General features: G+C 44.3%; 1 protein-coding gene across 1 annotated transcript in view; it reads right to left on the bottom strand.

Annotated features, from left to right (window-relative positions):
* itpr2 (inositol 1,4,5-trisphosphate receptor, type 2) overlaps positions 1–20,458 on the bottom strand; it is a 56,417-nt gene that overhangs the window by 11,488 nt on the left and 24,471 nt on the right. The window contains exons 38-53 of the mRNA XM_053426980.1: positions 9,917–10,037; positions 9,452–9,639; positions 9,169–9,349; positions 8,288–8,538; positions 7,990–8,190; positions 7,774–7,884; positions 7,413–7,508; positions 7,212–7,331; positions 5,987–6,121; positions 5,687–5,879; positions 5,347–5,472; positions 4,337–4,512; positions 4,052–4,216; positions 3,747–3,930; positions 1,586–1,672; positions 14–135 (exon numbers count right to left, since the gene is read on the bottom strand). Of these exons, the coding sequence (XP_053282955.1) occupies positions 14–135; positions 1,586–1,672; positions 3,747–3,930; positions 4,052–4,216; positions 4,337–4,512; positions 5,347–5,472; positions 5,687–5,879; positions 5,987–6,121; positions 7,212–7,331; positions 7,413–7,508; positions 7,774–7,884; positions 7,990–8,190; positions 8,288–8,538; positions 9,169–9,349; positions 9,452–9,639; positions 9,917–10,037 (2,457 nt within the window). The remainder of the gene's footprint in view (positions 1–13; positions 136–1,585; positions 1,673–3,746; positions 3,931–4,051; positions 4,217–4,336; positions 4,513–5,346; positions 5,473–5,686; positions 5,880–5,986; positions 6,122–7,211; positions 7,332–7,412; positions 7,509–7,773; positions 7,885–7,989; positions 8,191–8,287; positions 8,539–9,168; positions 9,350–9,451; positions 9,640–9,916; positions 10,038–20,458) is intronic.

Below are 20,458 nucleotides of genomic sequence, written 5' to 3'. Positions count from 1 at the left end.
TTCATCTGCTCACATCTTTGGAGGGTCTCCTGAGAATGTCTCCCACACCTCCTCCGTTACGCAGCCCCTGGTTCAACACTGTGATTATACACATGAGCAGCGTGTCGCACACCCGCTCTATCCCATCATCATCACCTTTAACGAGACACATGCACCGAACAACATGTGAGTGGCAGGTGACAAACAACAAAGACGTCATTAACATAAAAAGAAAGAAACAGAAAATACATCACAACATTGGTGGCTCCTTTATATCTGAATTTGTGTTACAGCAAAGGTTGCGGTGGAATAAATACACATTTTCTTCTACCAGAACTGGACATGTGGATCGGCACCACACTGTCCAAACTTATAGTATGTCTGACAATTTTTCCTGATCAACTGGCAGACGTCCAGAAAAAGCCTGTTCTCACAATATTAAATAAAGGGTTTAACCAAATTCCTGAATCTACCCCTTTTACCAGATCTGCACCGATATTTTACTGGGATTTTTTTGGCTCATGCACCACCCCATGACCAAAATTGGTTTATTTGAATTTTGTGTAATCCTACGGACAAACACAACCTATTTACTCAAATGAACACATTGTCCACTTAGATTTAGTCTTAGTCTCTTTTTCATTACCCTTGTCCTCCTTCTTTAATGACTTGATTTATGTGACTTTCATAATCACAAATTGTGATTTCATTTTCCATATTAGTTATATGAATGGAGCTGAAATTCACTGAATTAAATTAAAGTAAGTGAAAGGGTGATTTTGAGAAAATTCAAGTTCAGGAAAATCAACTGTTTAATTGGTTAAAATGCAGTCGGACCTCATTTCAAACAATGATCACCTAGCTTTTATTACTGACTGATAATCAGCTGTAAACAAGTCTGACTACAGATAAAATACATGTCTCCACCTGATCAATAAATGTATCTGTATCTGGTTTTTCTCTTTAAATGTGAGACTAAAATAGAAAAAAGATAAAAAGGTGCTGAAAATCTATGACTAACTCAAATATATTATTCATATCAGATGTGAAATGTCCGTATGAAAGGGCTTTGGAGAGAACATGCCATGTACAGCGTGAGAGCTTAGGAGCAAGGGGAAGCGAAGGATGTGGATGAGATCACGTGCGTGCCCCCATAGTGCAGGTGATCCATGGAGACGCAAGAGAACAAACAGGAGTGTGAGTCACCCACTCTGCCTCATCAAGTTTCTTTGTGTGCACACCTCTCAGTGTGTATGTGTGTGTGTGTGTGTGTGTGTGTGAGAAACAGTGAGTGACAATTGGACCGTGTGCGTGTGTATGAAACTGTTTGACGTATGTATGCATTTCTCAGTGTGTGTCCACTTGCAAGTGTGTGTATGAAACAGTGTTTGATAGTGTGTGTGTGTGTGTGTGTGTGTGTGTGTGTCTCAGTGTGCGTGCCTGTGTGTGAGTGTGTGTGAGTAACCTTTCAGGAAGTGACTACTGCCAGAAAGGTCACAAACTGCAATATGTTGAAATTACTGTCCTCTTAACGGGGATTTTCGTAAGTGGTAAAATGAAATAAAATAAAATACTAATTTGTTTTTAATTTAATCTTTAAACTTACCAGCAGCAGATTTGGCTGTTGAGACTGGGCAGCCATCTTTTATACATGTGTCAGCAACTTCACTGTTACTCAATAAATCCCTTTTTCCTACAAAGAAATACAGAGAAAAAAAATTCAAAATTATGTAGAGTGGATTAATGGTAAAAGCACGGAGAACTTACAGATGAAAGAAGATGATTAAATTGTGCTCTAGCGTTTGAACTCCTCCCTGATTAATTCTCATCAGCGGCAGTAAAATCAGCCAGAAGGATATAGACAGACATTATGTAAACTGAGGCAGCAGCTGCTGGGTGGGCGGTGAAGTGTTGCTGAAAAAAACCCTGAACAAATCATTTGCACACCGGCAAAGCAGCAGAGGAGCTTGAATGAGATCAGCTCACGCAGATGGGCAGAGCTGTGCACATGGGCCAGAGTGTCACCGAGAGGTCCGTGCTCGCTGACGGGCAGGAGGACAGAGGACAGGGCAGGGAATCAAGAGACAGAGGAAGAGGAAGAGGAAGAAGAAGAGCGGAGGAGACAGTCCGACTGAGACGGGGCATAGGGGGCGTAGGGGTCACAGGCCTGAGGCGGCAGCAGCCTGGACCGGGTGCTCCTCTGCTTTGATGGAGCTCCGGCCTTGTGTCTCGGCTCAGCCCCCAGCTAACAGACAGACAGGCGCGAGGCAGGCTGGTTACATAACCCGCCACTGCTCTGCTGTGCCTGCTGCGCTCTGTTCAGCAAAACACAGGATGGCACGGCCACCAGGTTATGCAACAGGTGCACATGTGCTGGCAGGTTGTCTTCCTGACCGTCGGAGCACCGTGCCGGAGCTCATTAGCGCGCCCCTGCTCTCCACAGTGTTTTCAAAACATGTGTCTGAGAATGTACAGAATATATACAGTGGAGGAGGTGCAGCGATTCTGAAACCAAGACCAAACCCGTGACACATACGTCCACAGTCTCGTATCGTGCTACAGGAAGAGGAACCGCCTCCCCAGACCCAAAAGTAGAAAAACAATTTTAAGGCTCAAAAGTTGAGGTTTTCAGGAATTGCTACACACAACAGCGAACTGTAACACTAACAACTCTTTGAAACTAACACTTTTAGTAGCACTTAAATGGCACTTACTTATAGCACTTTGTAGTTTTGTTTTATTTTCAAGAAATTGTACTTTCTTGATTCTTGTTGTTCTGGGTCTGTACCCTCGGGGTCGATGCACTTATTGTAAGTCGCTTATGATAAAAGCGTCAGGTAAATGAAATGTAATGTAATGTAATGTACCTGATCTACTATTTTGATGTAGAGATTGTACGTATGGAATCATTGATTTGACCATTTTTATGTAAGAGAGAGAGAGGGTAGACAACGGTGAACAAATTAGTTCAGCAAGTGATTAATTCTGACCCAAGAATCCTTGATTAATGGTTTAATGCAGACCAAATATTAAGATGTTTGATATATGTCGAACTGCCCCTTCTGTATCAAGTATCTTTAATTCCTTCCTAAGTTAAAACCGATAACCATTGACTGTATAAAAAGATAGACGACATGATAGCTCTTCAAACGTGAAGCCAAAGCGTCTTGATTGCCACCTGGTGGCTGGTTGCAGCATAGGTCCTAAACCATTGCAATGGATGAGACATCTATGCCATCAAAACGTCATAACTGACAGCTGAGGCTGACTCATGAATGGTCGAGCGTGTGTACCGGCGGGACATCGCTACCCTGGTACCATCACCCTGTTAGCTACTGGCTCCAAATACACAAAATGGCAGCTTTCGTATCCGGAATATTTTGGACTCTCAATAATGACAGGAAGTAGAGATACGGTCTATTTAATATTTAAATACCTTCTTTTCTATAAACCAGTAGGACAAACAATCTCTTAAGATATTGATGACTTTTTTTATAGATGATAATGACAGGACAGTGAAAGAATTGAGGTTTAGGACATGTTTTAGGTTAAATGTTTCAAGGCTTAATTCCAGAGCATCCAACCAGGAATATTAGAGTCTCAGATCACTATGGTTGACATGACAATTCCCAAATAAGTGAAGCCAAAGTGCCTCGGTTTACCCCCTTTGGTGGAAATATTACAAGACAGAAAGTCTGGTCCCTTCACAGTTCACAGCGCGGCTAAATAATGACTGAGAGTGTTTTAACAGTCGATGGAGTCCAGACCTGTTGCAGGAAGGCGGTCCACCTCCATGCGGAAGTCATCCTTGAGGAACAGGAAGCCGATGATAGAGAAGAAGTAGACGAGGAAGATGGCCAGGACAGCCGTCAGAATAATGGAGCGGCCATTCCTCGTCACACTTTTTATCACATTGAGCAGCGTCTCCTCCCGGATCACCAGGTCGAAGAGCTGTGGAGGATTATAGGCAAATTGATTTTAGAACTCTTGAGTACAGGGAACGCTTGTGACGTGCTGCGCCGATCCATCAGTCTTAATATCATGGAAGATAAATGGGAGAGGGATTTCTCACTAAAAAGCTGTAGAAGAACTCGTGCACGAAGAGGCCCAGGACACAGATCATGGCGTAGCTCAAATGGTAGATGAAGAGCATGTCCATAACCACTGCTTTGTAGCCTCGGGTGAACGTCCCCTGGTTCCCCACAAAACTTACAAGAAAGACGATCTTGTTGAAGAGCTGAAAGAGAAGAAAATAAACCAGAGGAATAAAAAAGAAGAAGAAAACGATTTACATATCCTTATATGTATATAAGACCTTATATGTTCCTTCCTTTTCTTTAAACCTTCCTGTACTTACATTGATGGTACCCAACAACAACAGAGCAGGACCGAGGCCCATTGTGTAGATGGCCCGTAGAATCAGGGAGACCAGGAAGAACAGGATGCCACACGGCTTGGGTAAGACAGGCAGTAAGGCAGTGAACACCCCCAGGGCCACCCACAGTAGGATGTTCCAAAACGAGGACAAGGTGCCTGGACAGAGGAGGGAATCATCAAAACATGGAACCAGCACATCGATAATGTGAACATGGTGTTTCTCAGACCTGAGTTTAGACTTTAATTCAGCACAGTCAGAGGCAACACTTGAAAATGTCAAACAGTGGTTCACTGCCAACTGCATTACTCAAAAAGCACTTAGTACGGCTGGAGAACCACAGGTGTTCACATTGTAGTGGGACAATAAAACTCATTTTCCTCACATGTGTGTAAGATGTTTAAAACCGATATATATATATATATAATGTGATGCATTTTATTAACCTATAAACAAACGTGCAACACTTAATATACTATAAATACCGTGTAAAGAGTTGAAGAGGGAAAGTAGGACAAAGTAAAAGATACTGTTTCAAGGTTTAAACTGCCAAAGAGATCATAGTCCCATTCTTCAATGACTTGGTTTTCAAGTCTCATCACACATATAAGAGAAAACACATCTGTGGGTGAATCATGGATCTGTGGGGCCATTAAATAAATACCAAAAAAATATAAATATAAAAAATTTGTATATTTATATTACATAAAATCTGCGCAATGTTATGTGAATTATATCATTAAGAATTTTTCATTTAGTTTGAAAAGTACTTTTCCTGAAATTTGTTTTTATGATTAATAAAACTGGTCGATATTTGAGTTAATCCTGGTGTATCATAGCACTTTTTAGCATCATTGTTAGATTGTAAAAAAAAATTCTTGGGCGGAAAAATAATTAAATAAATAATAATAAACCTTTTTTTTTAATTAAATTTCATCTAAACGTCACTAGTTGTCCACTCTTGATTTATTCAATTTTTAACTTCATCTCACCCTCATCTCCGTCATCACCAAATGGGTAAAACACGGCCACAGCGATGTTGAGGAGGCAGGCCAGGTAGAAGGAGATGCTCCCCCACAGAGAGATTTGGCGTGAGAACCAAAACAGAACCTTGTTTTCTGCACAAACAAAACAGGGAGGTTACAGCATGAACGGAGACACAGACCAAACACACACAAACAACACAACACCACTGCAGGCCCCTTCAATTTATTCGGAACATAACACTAGCCACACACTCGGGATGATAATCATTATTTACCATCCTGCAACCGGCTTCGGCTGCCACCATCATTATTTTCCATACACTGGATTCAGGGGGATACAACTTACTGCGGATCTTCTTCTGCCACGTCATCTCATTGTAGAGGTTGTCAAACTGTTGGAAGAAGTCGTTAACCTTGCTGCCCTGGTCGTCTCGCTCGGTGGTGGTGAACACGCGCACCTTGGACTCCTCGGTGAGGTACTCGCAGATGTTGGGCACGGGGAAGACGATCTGCTCCATGCTGCGGTCATGACGCACAATCTGGGAAATGGATTTATAACATGTCCTCGTTACAGGCTACCGTGGATTGTACGCTACAGGTTTTTGAGATTGAGATGATAAAAGGACAAAGTGACGATGAGGCTGACCTCTATCTGAGCTGTGTGTTTGGCATAGTAATGAAGAGCGTCGTCCTCCTCACTGTCGGAGTCCACCAGCGACACCTGCCCCAACACAGAACCTGGCCTCAGGCTCTGCTGCAGGATCTTGTTGTGTCTGGCTAGCTAGAATCCAAAGAAGAAAACACACACTGACTTATTTCAAGAAATAAGGATCATAATTGACTCAAAGGTCAGAAAGCCTCCAAATATATATATATATATACACACACAATATATTTATCATTTGGCCAATAAAATCGTCCAATATGAGCCAACACTGACATATTGTTGGCAGTTATGTTTTTTTTTAAACTTTTCCCCAAAAACTTTTTTAACTTTTAGTTACAGAATAAAAAAAAATTACATTTATGCTTAAGTCTTTTATTTTCTTATTTTTGTTATAGCAAGACTCAATTATATTTCTGTGTCATGAGGGTCTTTGGTCTGAGGAATGATGGAGGATTTTCACTATTCGCCTTCAAAAGTCTATATCGATCAGCCTCTACTTTAACAGTACAAATAATGTTTCTGATTTTGAGTCTTTTGAATCTTAAAATGAATCACAACAATCTTGCGCCAAACATGCGTGCGTGTGCATGTTATTTTCACATTTTCATACTCTGAGGTCAAAAATGAATCAACAGTGTAACAGAAAAAAAAAAGAAAGAAACATTTCCTCTTCATCATGAAACTCGTCTGTTTGGACTGAAATACCCTGTCTGACACTGAAGAAGAAGAAGAAGTGAAAACCCGCTAGACTCTGCCTACCCTCTTCAAATTACATCAAGAGGCAGAGATGCACAACAGACTCACAATACCACCACTCTCTCAGTGGCGCGGCACCAGTCTCATTTCCATTTTACTGTTGGGACCCTGGTAAACCACAGTGAACACTGGCAGTCTACCTCTGTGCACAACCGGTGTAGCAAGCCGAAAACTAATTTAAGCAAAACTGGCAGAGCGGCTCAGTCACAGAAGAGCAGTGTTCCATCATTTAGCACAGACAACACACTCTAATAGGGAATTGCATGTTAACACACACGCACCCGCACACACACGCGCACACGCACGCACACACGCACGCACACACACACATACACACCAGCTCCTGCAGCAGAGGGCCCTGAGGTGAGCACATGGTTAGACAGACCGAGAGAAAACGCAGTAATGGCCCAAGTCACAGACAAAAACAAAGCTCAGGCTCTTTTATTACCTGGTGGGCCAGGATGTAAATGTTGTGTCCGACGTCTTTGGGCTTGATGTGGTCCCCGACACTGTCCCCGTCCTCCTCACTCTCCAGGCCCTGAGCGTACGCCTCCTTCAGCACATCCACCTGAGGCACAGCAATTATGAAAAGTCACTGGTCCTTTGGGTGAAGCGTTTTACGTCCTTGTGTACACACAGACACACTCACCAGCTCGTTGGGTCTCATCTTGTAGAGGATCTTCTCCGCGTTCTCACTGTCATGGCGGCTCTCCATGATAGCCAGTAGGAGCTTGGAGGCATTGTTCTAAATCGGAAAAAAGGCTCCGTTAATGAGCTCACAAAACATCATCAATGATTCAGGTCTTAGCGATTCCTTTTCACTAATAATAGATTAAGTCTTTAGCAGAATCCCCGTTTGAATCTCCGCAGTGCAACAAACAAACAGGACAGCGCAACACAAGAATAAGCCCCTAACATTTATTAAATATATCACATTATATTTGAAGTACTAAAGGGTAAATCAGTGTCACGGTTCCGGGCCTTTCTGAGAGCAACACCCTCCATTTTACCTTGAGCTCCAGCACCAGGTCCAGGCGATGCTTCCCCAGTGGATTGATGGAGTTGACAATCAGTGCGATGATAATGTCAATGCCATTGGACTCATGCCTGGCTATGCAGGTCTAGGAAATAGAATAGAAAAACAGTTAGAGACAACAAAATCCCCAGTCATAAATAATCTATGACCCTCTTGACTATTCACTACACCCAGCCTATTGTCCACTCACCTGGTTTTCGTGGCAGGGTCCCTGGCAGTACTCGGTGATGGTTTCCAGGGTTTGGCGAACCAGACCCACGTTATTCTCATTTATATACAGGCCCAGCAGCCCGAGACCTCCTGTGGTGCTTCCGCAAATACAGTCCAGGAACTGAAGAGTCTCACACACCAGATTGTAGTTGGTCTTGTTGTTCTGGTTACGCAGAAAGTTCTGGATTCAGAGCAGAAACAAAAGTCAGTCAGAAGTCAATTCAACGGCAGCTGGACTTAAAGGTTGTCTACTCTCAATCGCAGAGGGGGTGTAGTACCTGTAGGCCTAGATTGTGGTTCTCGCAGAGCAGCTGCAGGTAACGCAGGATGGGATTCATGATGGTGATGGCCAGGCTCATCTGAGTTTCTTCGATCACCTCATCAGGCCCAACTATCTCACTGTTCTGGCCAAGGCCCTCGAGTTCGGGATCCGTGTTCCTGAAGTAGCAGAAGGCCTTCGAGGTTTGAGAGGAAGCCTCCTTCAGCTGCTCTCGCATGTCCTCCCTCATGTGAAGCCCCGAGTCCTTCCCTGCAGCATCCGGGATGAAATACAGAAGCAAGTTTCCTTTCCATTCATGATTGGACAGTACAGATTTGGCAGAGGGTTAAACGTGCATTCGACACGTTCTAAAAAATGTAATCCAGAGACCCCCTGGAGAAAGCATTCAATCTCGATACAATGGTCTTTTGATAGGCTTGTGATGTGGGCCGTCACATGGCCTCTGACATGTGACTGCAGGAGTCGGGAACAACAGTCTGCACAGAGGTCGGCAGAGCAACAAAGATCATTTTTGGGGATTTATCCGACACCATTGTTTAAAGTCGAGGCCGAGCCGAGGGAGACCACACATGCTGTAGAGGCACTGGGATTTCCAAGTTTATATCTGAGCAGCGTCTGTGGCTTTCCGCTCACCCCGTGGCCTGTTTCCATTGAAATGCTTGGCTGTGCTCTGGACATGACCTCAATGACTCAGTGTTTTCACTTCTCAATGCACATCTCTCGGTACCTGTGACGTTATTATTCCTTTAAAAATCAACTTCACTGAGGTGCTCTCACCTTCGAGTTGACACAGAGGTTTGCTGTATGTTCCAGGCGAGTGGAGGAGATACATGATTTTCTAGTTTCACATATAAACACGTACAAAATGAATTCCTGCACCTTTTCTTAACCTGATGCCGCTGTTGTCAGAGTCGTCGTCCCATTTCCTGCAGCTGAGCTCAAACATGTTGACGGACACGGTGGCTCGGATCTCCTGCTGGGCCAGACGCATGCGGTCGTAGAAAACCTTGAAGAAGCGCTCGGAGCTCTTCTGCTTGTACAGGAGGGTGTAGAAGGAGTTCTGGGCGGGAAGCGGAGTGGTGGTGAGTAGAAATCGTCTAAATCTGAGATTACGCATTTATGTAAATGGCGGAGAAATGAAGGACTTGTGGCGCACACCCACCTGTGTCTGTGTGTTCCCCCCCTGCAGAAGGGCGATACCCAGCAGGAGGCTCTCCTCAAACACCCGGTCGTTCTTAGTGTTGACGATGAGGTCGATCACCAGCTCCGACGCCCCGACGTTGTCAAGCAGACACTGGATCTCCACTAGGTTGCTGCTTGGTTTGTCAGAGTCCAGCGCGGGAGAGCCTCCTGCAGAGATTCAATATCAGTATTTAACATAATTGTGCTCTGAAGAGACATAGCTGCAGACATTACTGATATTTTTCCATCATAATAAAAATGTTTGGACAGAAATAATGTATATATTTATGTGGCGCTTTGAATGTGGCGATTCCTGAAGTCTGCCAGCGACTGTCAAGCAGCACTTCTTCCATGAGGCAGAGTGCTGTCATGTTAGCTTCTGTGGTTTCTCCTGCTGTGAGCAGTCTCTGCAGTGTCTACCGGGTTTATTTGGGGTTCTCAGTACCTCCGGATGACGGCTTGACAAAGCCGCCAGATGAGCTGCTTCCACTCCCGAGCTCCGACTTGGAGATAAGCTTTTGATTTCCAAAGTATCGTGTGAGGAGAATCTTCCTTAAGTCATTTCCCTGTGGGGACAGAAATCATAATGTTGGATCCACATCACAGTCTGAGAGAGTACACATTCACATTTTACCACATTTGAAAAAGTAAAATTTTGTGGGACATGAACATGAAGACAATGACAAAGTGAAAGATGCATTAACAAACATGAGGATACTTATGTTGAGGCTGAGGTGTCATCACTGTTATCTCTATAATAGCAGATTTCATCTTGCATCTGAAGTGAAGAATCACATTTATGCTTTTCTTCCTTGATCCAAATGAGTACTTATTAACCAGGAATCTGATTGAGGAGCATGACAATGACTGTCGCCCAATGAGTAGATCTAAACGTAGCTTTGATGGGAGGTTTTCATCTGAAAAAAATATTTCAAAACCATTAAAAATATATATTATATCTACCTCCACAGTGAAAATTATGTTTTCATTGCTGTCAGTTAAATTACAGCACTGCTTTTCATGAAACACAGTGATTTCACACAAACGGACAAATCCAGGAAGGATTTTTTTTTTCCATGTGTTTCACCAGGAAATAATTCATAAATCTTGAAAAAAAAAATGATTTAGCTTTAGGGCAATTTACTGGGACTGTTGGGCCTTGGCAACGATATGAATCCTTCTAATTTGGTTTGTTGTAATTAGTGCTGGTCTGTCCTGAAATCTTAAATATTGATATTTTCTTTATCCTGTGTTGATAAATTTGACCTTGATATTAAAGTTCTGGACCAGAACCGTTGTCTCATTATTACACAACCTGACAACTGCACAAACTATGGCCAAATTTGTGCCTCTTCCGTTCATTCCAACGTATCATTTTCAGTTTATGACAATTTCATTCACCGACACTGGTTTCAGTGATTGTTTATGGACACAAACTCTAAAGTGGAAAGTGATGAAATGCAGCTGGATGTGGTATTCTTTAAGAGATGATGATGTTCTTTGTTCTTCAGGGAAAAACTACATCACAAACCTCCTGAGCTTTGTACGGCACATCTTTATAGGGAAGGTGATTTCCATCTCTTGAAAACATTTCCTCAGCATGAGATTAGATTCTAAATAGATTTTCTCCCTACAATGCGAGAGTGACTGACGGGTGGGTGATGTGTCACCACCTGTTTGTTAGTGAACAACAGAAGTAAGGGCGAGAGGAGGACATGTGAAGAAGAAGAAGAAGAAGAAGAAGAAGAAGAAGAAGAAGAAGAAGAAGGTACGGACACTGAAGGTGGTCAGCATCAGTTTCTATGACAACCCGACAACTCAAAACCGGCCTCGTCATTTGCGATCAGTGGGGGGGAGGGGGGGCAGGATGGATGAATAGACTGAATGAAAGGTGGAGCTGACGGATGAATGGCCAGCAGGGAGCCACCTGAGGTTTCCATGGAAACGTGTTAGTAAGACAATCAGCCTGTCCCCAAAATGGCGTACAGGTGGAGGACAAGATGAAACAGAAATACCCCCCCCCCCCCCCCCGAAATAAATATCTGTTCTACTAAACTCAAACAGTCTGCGGTGCTGAATCAACCGATCATTGCGTGTGCATGATGGTGCAAACACCATTACACATAATGCTGTTCACCATATTTAAATTTTAAGCTGTAGGCATCAAATTAGTGCTGAATTATTAATTGATTAATCAATTAGTGGATCAGCTGAAAGTACATCACCAGGGACGTTAATGCATTAGAAATGAAAATAAATAGTGATGAAACTCTCCTCGAGCTTCACAGGGTGGCTGCTTCACACCCAGCTGCTCAGACAGAAAAGGCAATCTGAGGACACCGTGCAAGTGACGGGCATTTTTATCGGTTTGATAATTTATCAGAAAGTAAAAGGTCATATTTTGTGCATCTTTATTGTTGTTTTTTTGTGATTGATGCTGAAGGCGGTGATTTTTAAGCTTACAGGTGTCTTATTGGGATTGTCTCGCCACTGTTCATAATCTTTGTAATTGGTATTCAGCTCAGTGTGACTCATTTGTGTAGATCATTATATACGTGTTGTTTTAAGTTGCTGCTTCCGATATGCAAATGTCATAAAACTGTAATGCAGGAAGAAAATCTCCTAGACACTGAGACTAAATTATCAAAGATCAATTGAGGGTAGGTTTTCTACCGAAAAAATCCAAACAGCACCCTTTAATTATCTGACAGTGACAGATCAGGCAAATTAGATCCGTGCTTGGCCATGAGGGGCCATCCGGGCAAAGTCCAGCTGAAGAGCCTCAAACTAAGCAAAGCTGGAGAGGAGCACGTGCAGCTGATGCTCCCTGTGTCAGTAAACACTCCATCTCATCTGCAGTCAGCAGAGACGCTTGTCTGCCTGCACTGTCTGGCTGAGCTGTCTCCCAAACACACACACACACCATCCGACACACACACACACACACACACACACACACACACACAAACTCAGTGCAAGTGCAAATACAATCTCAGCTCCACTCTCTATGAGGCGGCGCATCCCCATGCTCTCTTTAACTGATTGCATATGTTAAACTTCTGACAGAGGACGTGTCTTTTGCATGACTCTCAATCACCGGTGAAAGACACATCCCGGTGGGGGGGGGTGGGGGGGCTGAAAGTAGTGACAAGTTTTTTTCTGCTCGCGTCCACGTCCCTTCGGGGGGTGATGCAGTCTGTCTGCAGAGTGAGAGGGGAGCCGGGGAGAGGAGAGGGGAGGCAGCATGGCTGTAGAGGAGAGTCAACCGAGCCTGACTCATCTGCCTGCTGCTGCATTGACAAGAAAAACTCCAGTCAGGTGATGTAAGAGCCACGATAGAAAGAAGGGAGATAGAAATAGAGGTATGAGAAGATCTGATAGAAGTAAGGGGAGGAGGGGGAGGAGGAAAGGAACAAACAAAAACCTAGCGAGGAGCAGACAACCCGTGGTGTTTTTAAAATGTGCCCCGGCACGCCACACTGCGGCTCTGGTGTCCAGGCTGGAGAGGAGCTGCCGATCCCCACCTCTGGTATCCTCACTCACCCTCCCTCCCTCCCTCCCTCCTCTGTCTGCAGATCTCTCCGGCTCTGGAGAGTTGCACGGAGAGAAAGACAAAGACACAGACCGCCCTGAGCTTCTTTAGGTGGTTTGAAACACTCGCGCAGGCAGCGAAGGGCAGCGCCAGCGGAGAAACAAGACAGACGCTGCCAGGAATAGGCAGGAGGAGGCTCGAGCCGCTCAGGTCACACAAGGTCGATTATAGACTAGAGCGGCAGCGGAGAGGGATCTTACCCAAACAACATTCAAATTGGCGGGGCTAATAGTTTTGCTTCTGTGTTACTTTCTCCCATGACAGAAACATGAGAGGACACTGGGTGTGTGTCTTTTGTAAACACCGTGATGGAGTACAATGTGACACAGCACAAGTTTCCCCCGCAGGCCATGTGAGGCCCGAGCAACATCCGACAACCTCAGGAAGCAACACTTAGATCCCGTGTAGAAACGCCAGTCAACACACTTTGTTCAGCACAGAGTTTCATCCGGAAACTTTACCCTCAGAGTATTATTTTCTATCACTTCCACTCGATACTAAAACTCGGTTTGAAATTCAATCTGATCATGTACAGTGTCGCAATGTGTGTTTTCAATGTTATCTAGGAATTCAGTTTCATTCTCTGAGGAGTCACTGGAGGGAAAAGGAGCCCTCTGTAATATAAAACAATTTCAATGTTGTTGTTTTTTCCCAACAGTCACACTAGCCTGTGGTTTCTGTGCAAACACGATGGGAATATGAAGAGAGAGAGTGAAAACAGACACTGAGGTCATGACATTTGCAGCATTGCAGAAGTTTAATTTCCAAAGGTGAAATCTTTTTAAGACAGATTCCACATTTGTTAGGACGAGCAATTTTTTCCCAACTAAACTATGTTTCTCAGTCTCACTCCTGACAGTTTAAAACACCATTTACACATTATTAGAAACTAGAAGCACTCAGTAACCAAACCTCCGCCAAGGACCAAGTCTCCTAAGATTCAATCAAGCCGCTACAAGTTGAAGACACTCATAAATATTAGTCCCTTAAATATGCCTTATATTTTCATCAAGATCCCTGAATTATTCTGTGAGGTAATTAAAGTAAAAAAGAGAGTCCTGAAGCCGACCCTTTGTCTGGATCTGTGCCAACATTTAATGGGTTCTCTCTTGGCTCGTGTCCCATCTTTCCACCCGGTTTCATGGAAATCCGTTCAGTAGCTTATGCGTAATCCTGCTGACAAACAAACCAACCAATCAACCAACAAAAGTAGAATGTCACTCAGTAGAGTACATACCTTCACAAAAGGTCCAACAGACCCCTTGTGAAACCACATTAAAACCAGTAGATCCAGATTTTTTTTTAATGTAAATATCAATTATTGAAAATGTTGAAAAAAGGCCATCTCACAATATTCAAAAATGATCTTCCTAACCCATACCGCATCCCTCCACTAGGTTCTGTAGTGATCTGTCCAGTAATATTTGCACAATGCTTCTAACAGACAGACAGACAAAGAAACCAACAAACAAACGGTCAGGTAATAAAGCTATTATGCTTAGTTTTCCAGCAGGTTCAGCCTCCTGGAAGTACATCACCTAAAAGTAAAAAGGTTTTGGCCACTAATAACAAATCTCAGCAATATAAGTGGTGGCGTCTTGTCTTGACAGTCGTGCATCTGAGTAAACAGGAGCTGGATCAGCATGGCCTGCTGCTGTTGCTAATCACTGAGTGAATTACTGCTGAAGCACTGTGATGTTTGGCCGTGCTACACAACAGTATGTTCGCTGATCCTGTTTAAATGAAGTTAGGATAACACAGACAGAACTGTCCCTGCTCCCTCTCTGCTCCGTTTCATCCCAGCTCTCTTCCCCTCTGTGGGATAAGAAAACGTCTCCTGGTCCGTGGTCACAGCTCTGCAGCTTAGCACACAGGACCGGTCAGGTGTCTGCCGTGCGCCGCCATGCATCTGATGAGATCCTGCAGGAGACACACGTGCTGACGTACGCATCATGTGCGGCCATTTACACAGCTTTCAAGCTGCAATCCCTCAGCACATGAGATGAGTGAGTACATAAGCAAAACAAATTAGGGGCCACATGTGAAAGGAATTGGTGAAACGGATTCAGGGAAATACAGGACCAACAGGGTCAAGAAGCATTCAGCAAAAGGCCATCTGTTAGCCGGCAGAGTCACTGTGGAAGCGTGCTTAACGCTATTAAGCACTGATTGTGTTTGTTGGGTGGGCTGTAATGTTGAAGAATGGTTGGCTGACAACAGGGACGGACTGAAACGGTAATGGGAATTTGATTCCATCCCAGGAAACCCTGTTCGTGCGATTGCCATGACGTACAACACTCGGGATCGTGGAAAAGCTACGGGCGGTTCACGTGGAGCAACGTGAGGATATCATCTTTCACACCGAAGCAAGGCAGCCTTCAACTCATTCCTGTTAAAGGTGCACACAGGCAAATGGAAAATTTACTGGACCGACTGGTGCCAAATGTTATTCAGACTGTCATGGTTTCCAGATAATGCGTCCTGATGACTGTGGTGACCTCTTGCACCACCGTGAGGTTCACATTTATGCTTTTGAGTGTAACATATCCAAAACATTTATAGTGAAAATGTAGCCACACTGACACAAGCTTTGAGCTCAGAAAGCCGTTAGTGTAGCTGTAGTGTAGACTCTTTGACTTCCTGTCAGTGTCTCAGGACTACGCCGAATGTTGCAACAAGTTTTCAGCCTTTTGCCTTCTTCAAACTACAGATTTGTTTGTTTGTGTCTGATGCAATTCTGTCAATCAATCAATTATATCTCTAAATATACATCTATATATAAAGTACATTTACAGATTCTGCAGTGTGGCGAATCCTACAGCCATGACACCTACTGAAACACACTTAGCACTAAACTACAAACTCTGAACTGGTCAACGAAGGTCAAATGGTGTGAACTTCCCCAAATTGTTGATTTACTTTTGGGCTCTTGTTTTGAGGTATTTCTAGGATTTTGTGCAGCAACTCTTCTGCATGAGCAAAATTGAAAGCCAGCAGCAACTGGTGAAAACTGTCATGTGCCTCCCTGAGCACAAGTGACCTAACTCACATGCAAATCAGATTCAAGTAGCACGCCACATGTCGAAACAATCTTCACACTGACAATTCATCTCTTCCACAGCGGCTCAGAACTTTTGGTAAGAGTGTTTCTTATTCCCATTTCATCTCTTTCCTTCAGAGCTCAGAGCAAAAAAAAAAGTCTGCAAATCATCTGTGGTCTGAGGGCATTACTCCACACGTCCTGTGCCCAGTCAGGACCAGACCGGAGAGATAAACAACATGGGCTAATCCGTCATCGCTATGGCAACCAAAACATAATACTCAACTAACAGACACCTGACTGGACGATCGAGAGAGAGAGAAAGTGAGAGAGAGAGAAACTCCAGTGGTAAAAACAATAGACGACTAACAGTTTTGCACTGAGATTGTTGTTATTGTTGTTCTTTGGTGTTTGATAATAAAAAGGTATAGAGATCAACATTTTCTGAATTGAGATTTTCTATTACTAGCCATTATTGTTACCATCCATGGTAGACTTAGCACAAACTACGGGATTATATAATGATACTATCTGCTCCTGTTGAAGCCACAAGTCTGTATGATATCAACTGCATTGTCAAGGATAAGGACTACATTACCCACAATTCCCAGGTGTAAAAGCCACGCATGTTGGTGGAGCTCGCTGTTACCATTGGAAATATTGACAACAGCCGCGAAAATACAGTCCAAAGGCACTAGAAGTCGAAGGAAATGGACCAATCACAACGGTTTATTGGATGCATAGTTCTTACATTCTTAAAAACCTATGTACAGAGTCTTGTACCTTCAACTTTTGTCCATTTTCTAATATATATTTTTGCTCTGAATCATTCTTATAGTCACGATTCATCTCATAGCTGGTCGGCCTGGTTCATCACACCAATCTATTCTCAAAACTTCCAGGGAGAAAACAAATGGGAACCCTAACCCTAACCCTTACTTCCTGGAACCACAGCCGTCACGCTCTGTTCAGGTTGCACATTTTAAATCTCTTTGCTCACAAGTCCAACTTTCTAATTTGATCCACGCTGCTGCGTCATCCTGGAACCGGCCAAAGGTCAAACCATCCCTGAGCTCAGATTGCTCCCTGGCCGCTGACCTGCTCCCTGTGGATGAACCTAAGCCATGTTCCACTGCTCCCATCAACAGACAGATAATCAGGGAAAACACTACAGGATGAGCTCACACAGGGACAGCCAGCGTGACACTGCATGCCCAGGAGTGAGTGTGTGTGTGTGTGTGTGTGTGTGTATGTGTGAGTGAGTGACTGTGTGTGTGTGTGTGTGTGTGTCTAAGTCAGGCTTTCCATATACATGCATGTGATGCACTTAGGTGGTAATCTGTAAATCAGCTTTGCCTTGGGCAGGTGGTGCAAAACTTGGCGAGCAGGGGAGGGAGAGAGAGGGGCGGGAAGACGAGCAGAGATGGTGTGTTAATGACAGGGATGAGTGTGAAAGAGAGGGAGGAATGAAGAGAATGAGTGATTTGTGTTACATAACTGGCTTTTTGAGTCCCGGCTAAACAGGACGACGCAATTACATGATTGCATGCACATTACATGCGTACTGTACATGCAGGTCTTCACAGAAACAACAGCTACATTATGAACTACACGCTGGTGTCATCTGCAGAGGACAGACGTTTTATAATTTCTCTTTTTGTCAACAAGTTTCCTAATAAATCTTATTCCTTTGCACATGGACAAAAATCATTAAAAATATTCTGACTGTTCCTCCATCACAATTAGCGTGGGTGGTGGTTTATTTTGAGCAAGTCCTAAACGGTCCTACTTTTGTAATTAAATTCTCCTGTCAAATGTTTGATGAGAATCATCCCAACAAGATATATTTACCCCTGTTTGAATGACGTTGGCTAAATCTATAGCGCCCGGCTGTTTCTGAGAGTAACTTAATTGAAGAAAAAAATAAAGGAATATATATGTATTAGTGATTTTACTGGTAGGTTTTTACAGTTCTCTGTAGAAAGGATTGGCCCTGTGGTTGAGTGCCAGAGTCAGTGTAGAGAAACTTGACATTAGGATGCATCTTGGGTAATCTGATCACCACTGGACAGCTCCAAAGTCGTTAACTCACCCTCTCACTTCTCTGTTGGTGGTCTATAAAAATGTACAAGACTGTTAAGGCACAGATAAAATACTTTGTTTTCTTTTAACCCTTTTGAAACACTAAGAAATAACTGAAAAGAAAATGATCCTCCTCTAAAAATTGAATCAACGTTTAGGGGAAATCGCAGACGTTTTTGGTTCCCTGTGAAACTGTAGCGTGTCAGAGGATGTCAGCTGAGTGGGCGGTCCTTCACATGTGGCCTAAGAAGCTTTTGCGTTGACACAGTTGAAAGAACCTCATTGGATCTCAAATGCATCCTCAATATGTCTTGGATGAGTTCACACCTGATGGGAGCTGATCCCATCACCTGAGACAGATGTTAGTGCCTGGTCGTCTGAGCCGAAGAGAAGGACCAACAAACAACTGGGTGTGTTTTTTCCCCCCATTGTTTACAACAGAAAAAACAGAGACGAATGTAAGTGCATGTGGTGAATTGAATTTATATCGTCTCAAAATAGTTATGCATCAAGTCATGTTTTCTTCAAGTCTTTACACATTGAAAGACGCCCCGAGAGGTCTTGAGGGCGAGTGAGAGCACGAGCATTTGCAAAGCTTCGCTTATCTGACAGTTAGGTGCAGGAATAAGAGCCAACACATCCCCCACACAGCGTCTCCTGCAGACTTTGTCCTCACTGCCCGACCAGCACCCTGAGTGTGACCCAAAGTAAACAGAGAGCAGGGCTTGGGTGGAGCAGAGAAAAAATAATTCAGGCGGGCAGACAGAATGCGATAGACCGAGACAAAGCACGGAGGGGGCAAAGGAGGAAGAGAGAGGCAGCGAGTGGACAGAGCAGCGAGAGTAAGGAGGGAGGGAGGGAGGGAGGCGGGGAGGAAGGGAGGGAGGGAGAACGTGATGATCCACGTGACGCTGGCTCAGCCACTGCAGGCTGTTACGTAAGCGCACCCCCTGCCCTGTCTCCTCATGGACTGAGCAGACTCTGCTTCTCTCCAATCCCTCACCCTGCAGCCGCTGCCCACTTTTCTTTTTTTCCCTTCCACTCACATGGCTCCTCACATGGCTCCCTCACTCACTACCTCCCTCCCCTCCCTCCCACCATCACTCCATCTCTTTCTCTCACACTCCTCCACCCACCACTTGCACCCCAGGGGAGCCACCAACCTCTGCTGCCTCTGCTGTCACTCTGTCTCTCTCTCTCTCTCCTTCTGTTTTTGTCTGTCTGGTTCTCCCTCTCTCATTATTTCCATCACCCGCTCTCTCTCTCTCTCTGTTTCTTCACTCCCTCCCTCTCTCTCTCCTCCTGTGCAGTGATGCTGCAGCTCCACGCTCAGGGCTACAGGGATATGACAAAGAGCGGCTACAAATACATGCTCGATCACACTCACACACACCTACACAAACTGACATTTCACATATCGTTACCGCACTGTCTGGCTGCTCGAATGCGCAGAGAGGCTTTTTTTTTTGAGAAAGTGAATGTTTTTCCACTTTGAATCCGTCTGATCCTCTTCCACATAACTGTTGAATCATTTGCCTTTTGAAAAAAATAAATAAACATCTTGGCTGAGTGACATAAATAGGGAAAAACAAAACTGTGACTCCTCCAGCTGCTGTAAGCGACACTGGCTGCCTGGCCTGTTACTATACAGAGAGAGTTAGTCCTGACAGTGTTATGAATGCAATCACACCCACGGAGAGAGGGTATAGCAACATGCATACTGTACGTTCTATTTAAATAGGTGATGCAACAGAAACAGGCCCAAAAATATTCCTATCTGCACGGAGTCCCTCGTGGTCAGAAGACACATGTTTTCTCACTTTACTTCAACTTGTTGTGAGCAGGAGAAGAAGCAGCTCCGGGCGACGCCAAACAAAGAACCATTCTCCGGAGTTGTTTCCCTCTCACTGAGATTTCATTACCCACACTGACTGAAGTCTTGACTAGAGTTCGGTTAATTGCACGGTGTCACCTCAAAAACTAGATAACAGACTTTTTGTATACTTTGGCTGTCACCTTGCACACATACTTCGAACCAGCATCAGTCTCTTCTACCGACTATTGTCTGCTCGCACTCCTGGTCTCTCTGGCTGAGAGGGGGGGCAGCAGGAGATGGGCTCCCGCGCCCCAAACTCGCTGCAGTATTGATTTGCTTGTTCAGTGTTTGTGCTCCCCCCCCCTGCTCTCAACCCTCACTCCTCCTCCTTCCCTTACTTCCTCCCTCCTATTCTCCCTCTCAGTGCGAGTGTGTCCTCAAGTGCCTCCCTGCCTTA

Source organism: Pleuronectes platessa, chromosome 7, assembly GCF_947347685.1.
Source record: "Pleuronectes platessa chromosome 7, fPlePla1.1, whole genome shotgun sequence".
Taxonomy (NCBI): domain Eukaryota; kingdom Metazoa; phylum Chordata; class Actinopteri; order Pleuronectiformes; family Pleuronectidae; genus Pleuronectes; species Pleuronectes platessa.
Note: the sequence above shows the minus strand (reverse complement) of the source record. Positions and strands in the feature narration are given on the sequence as shown.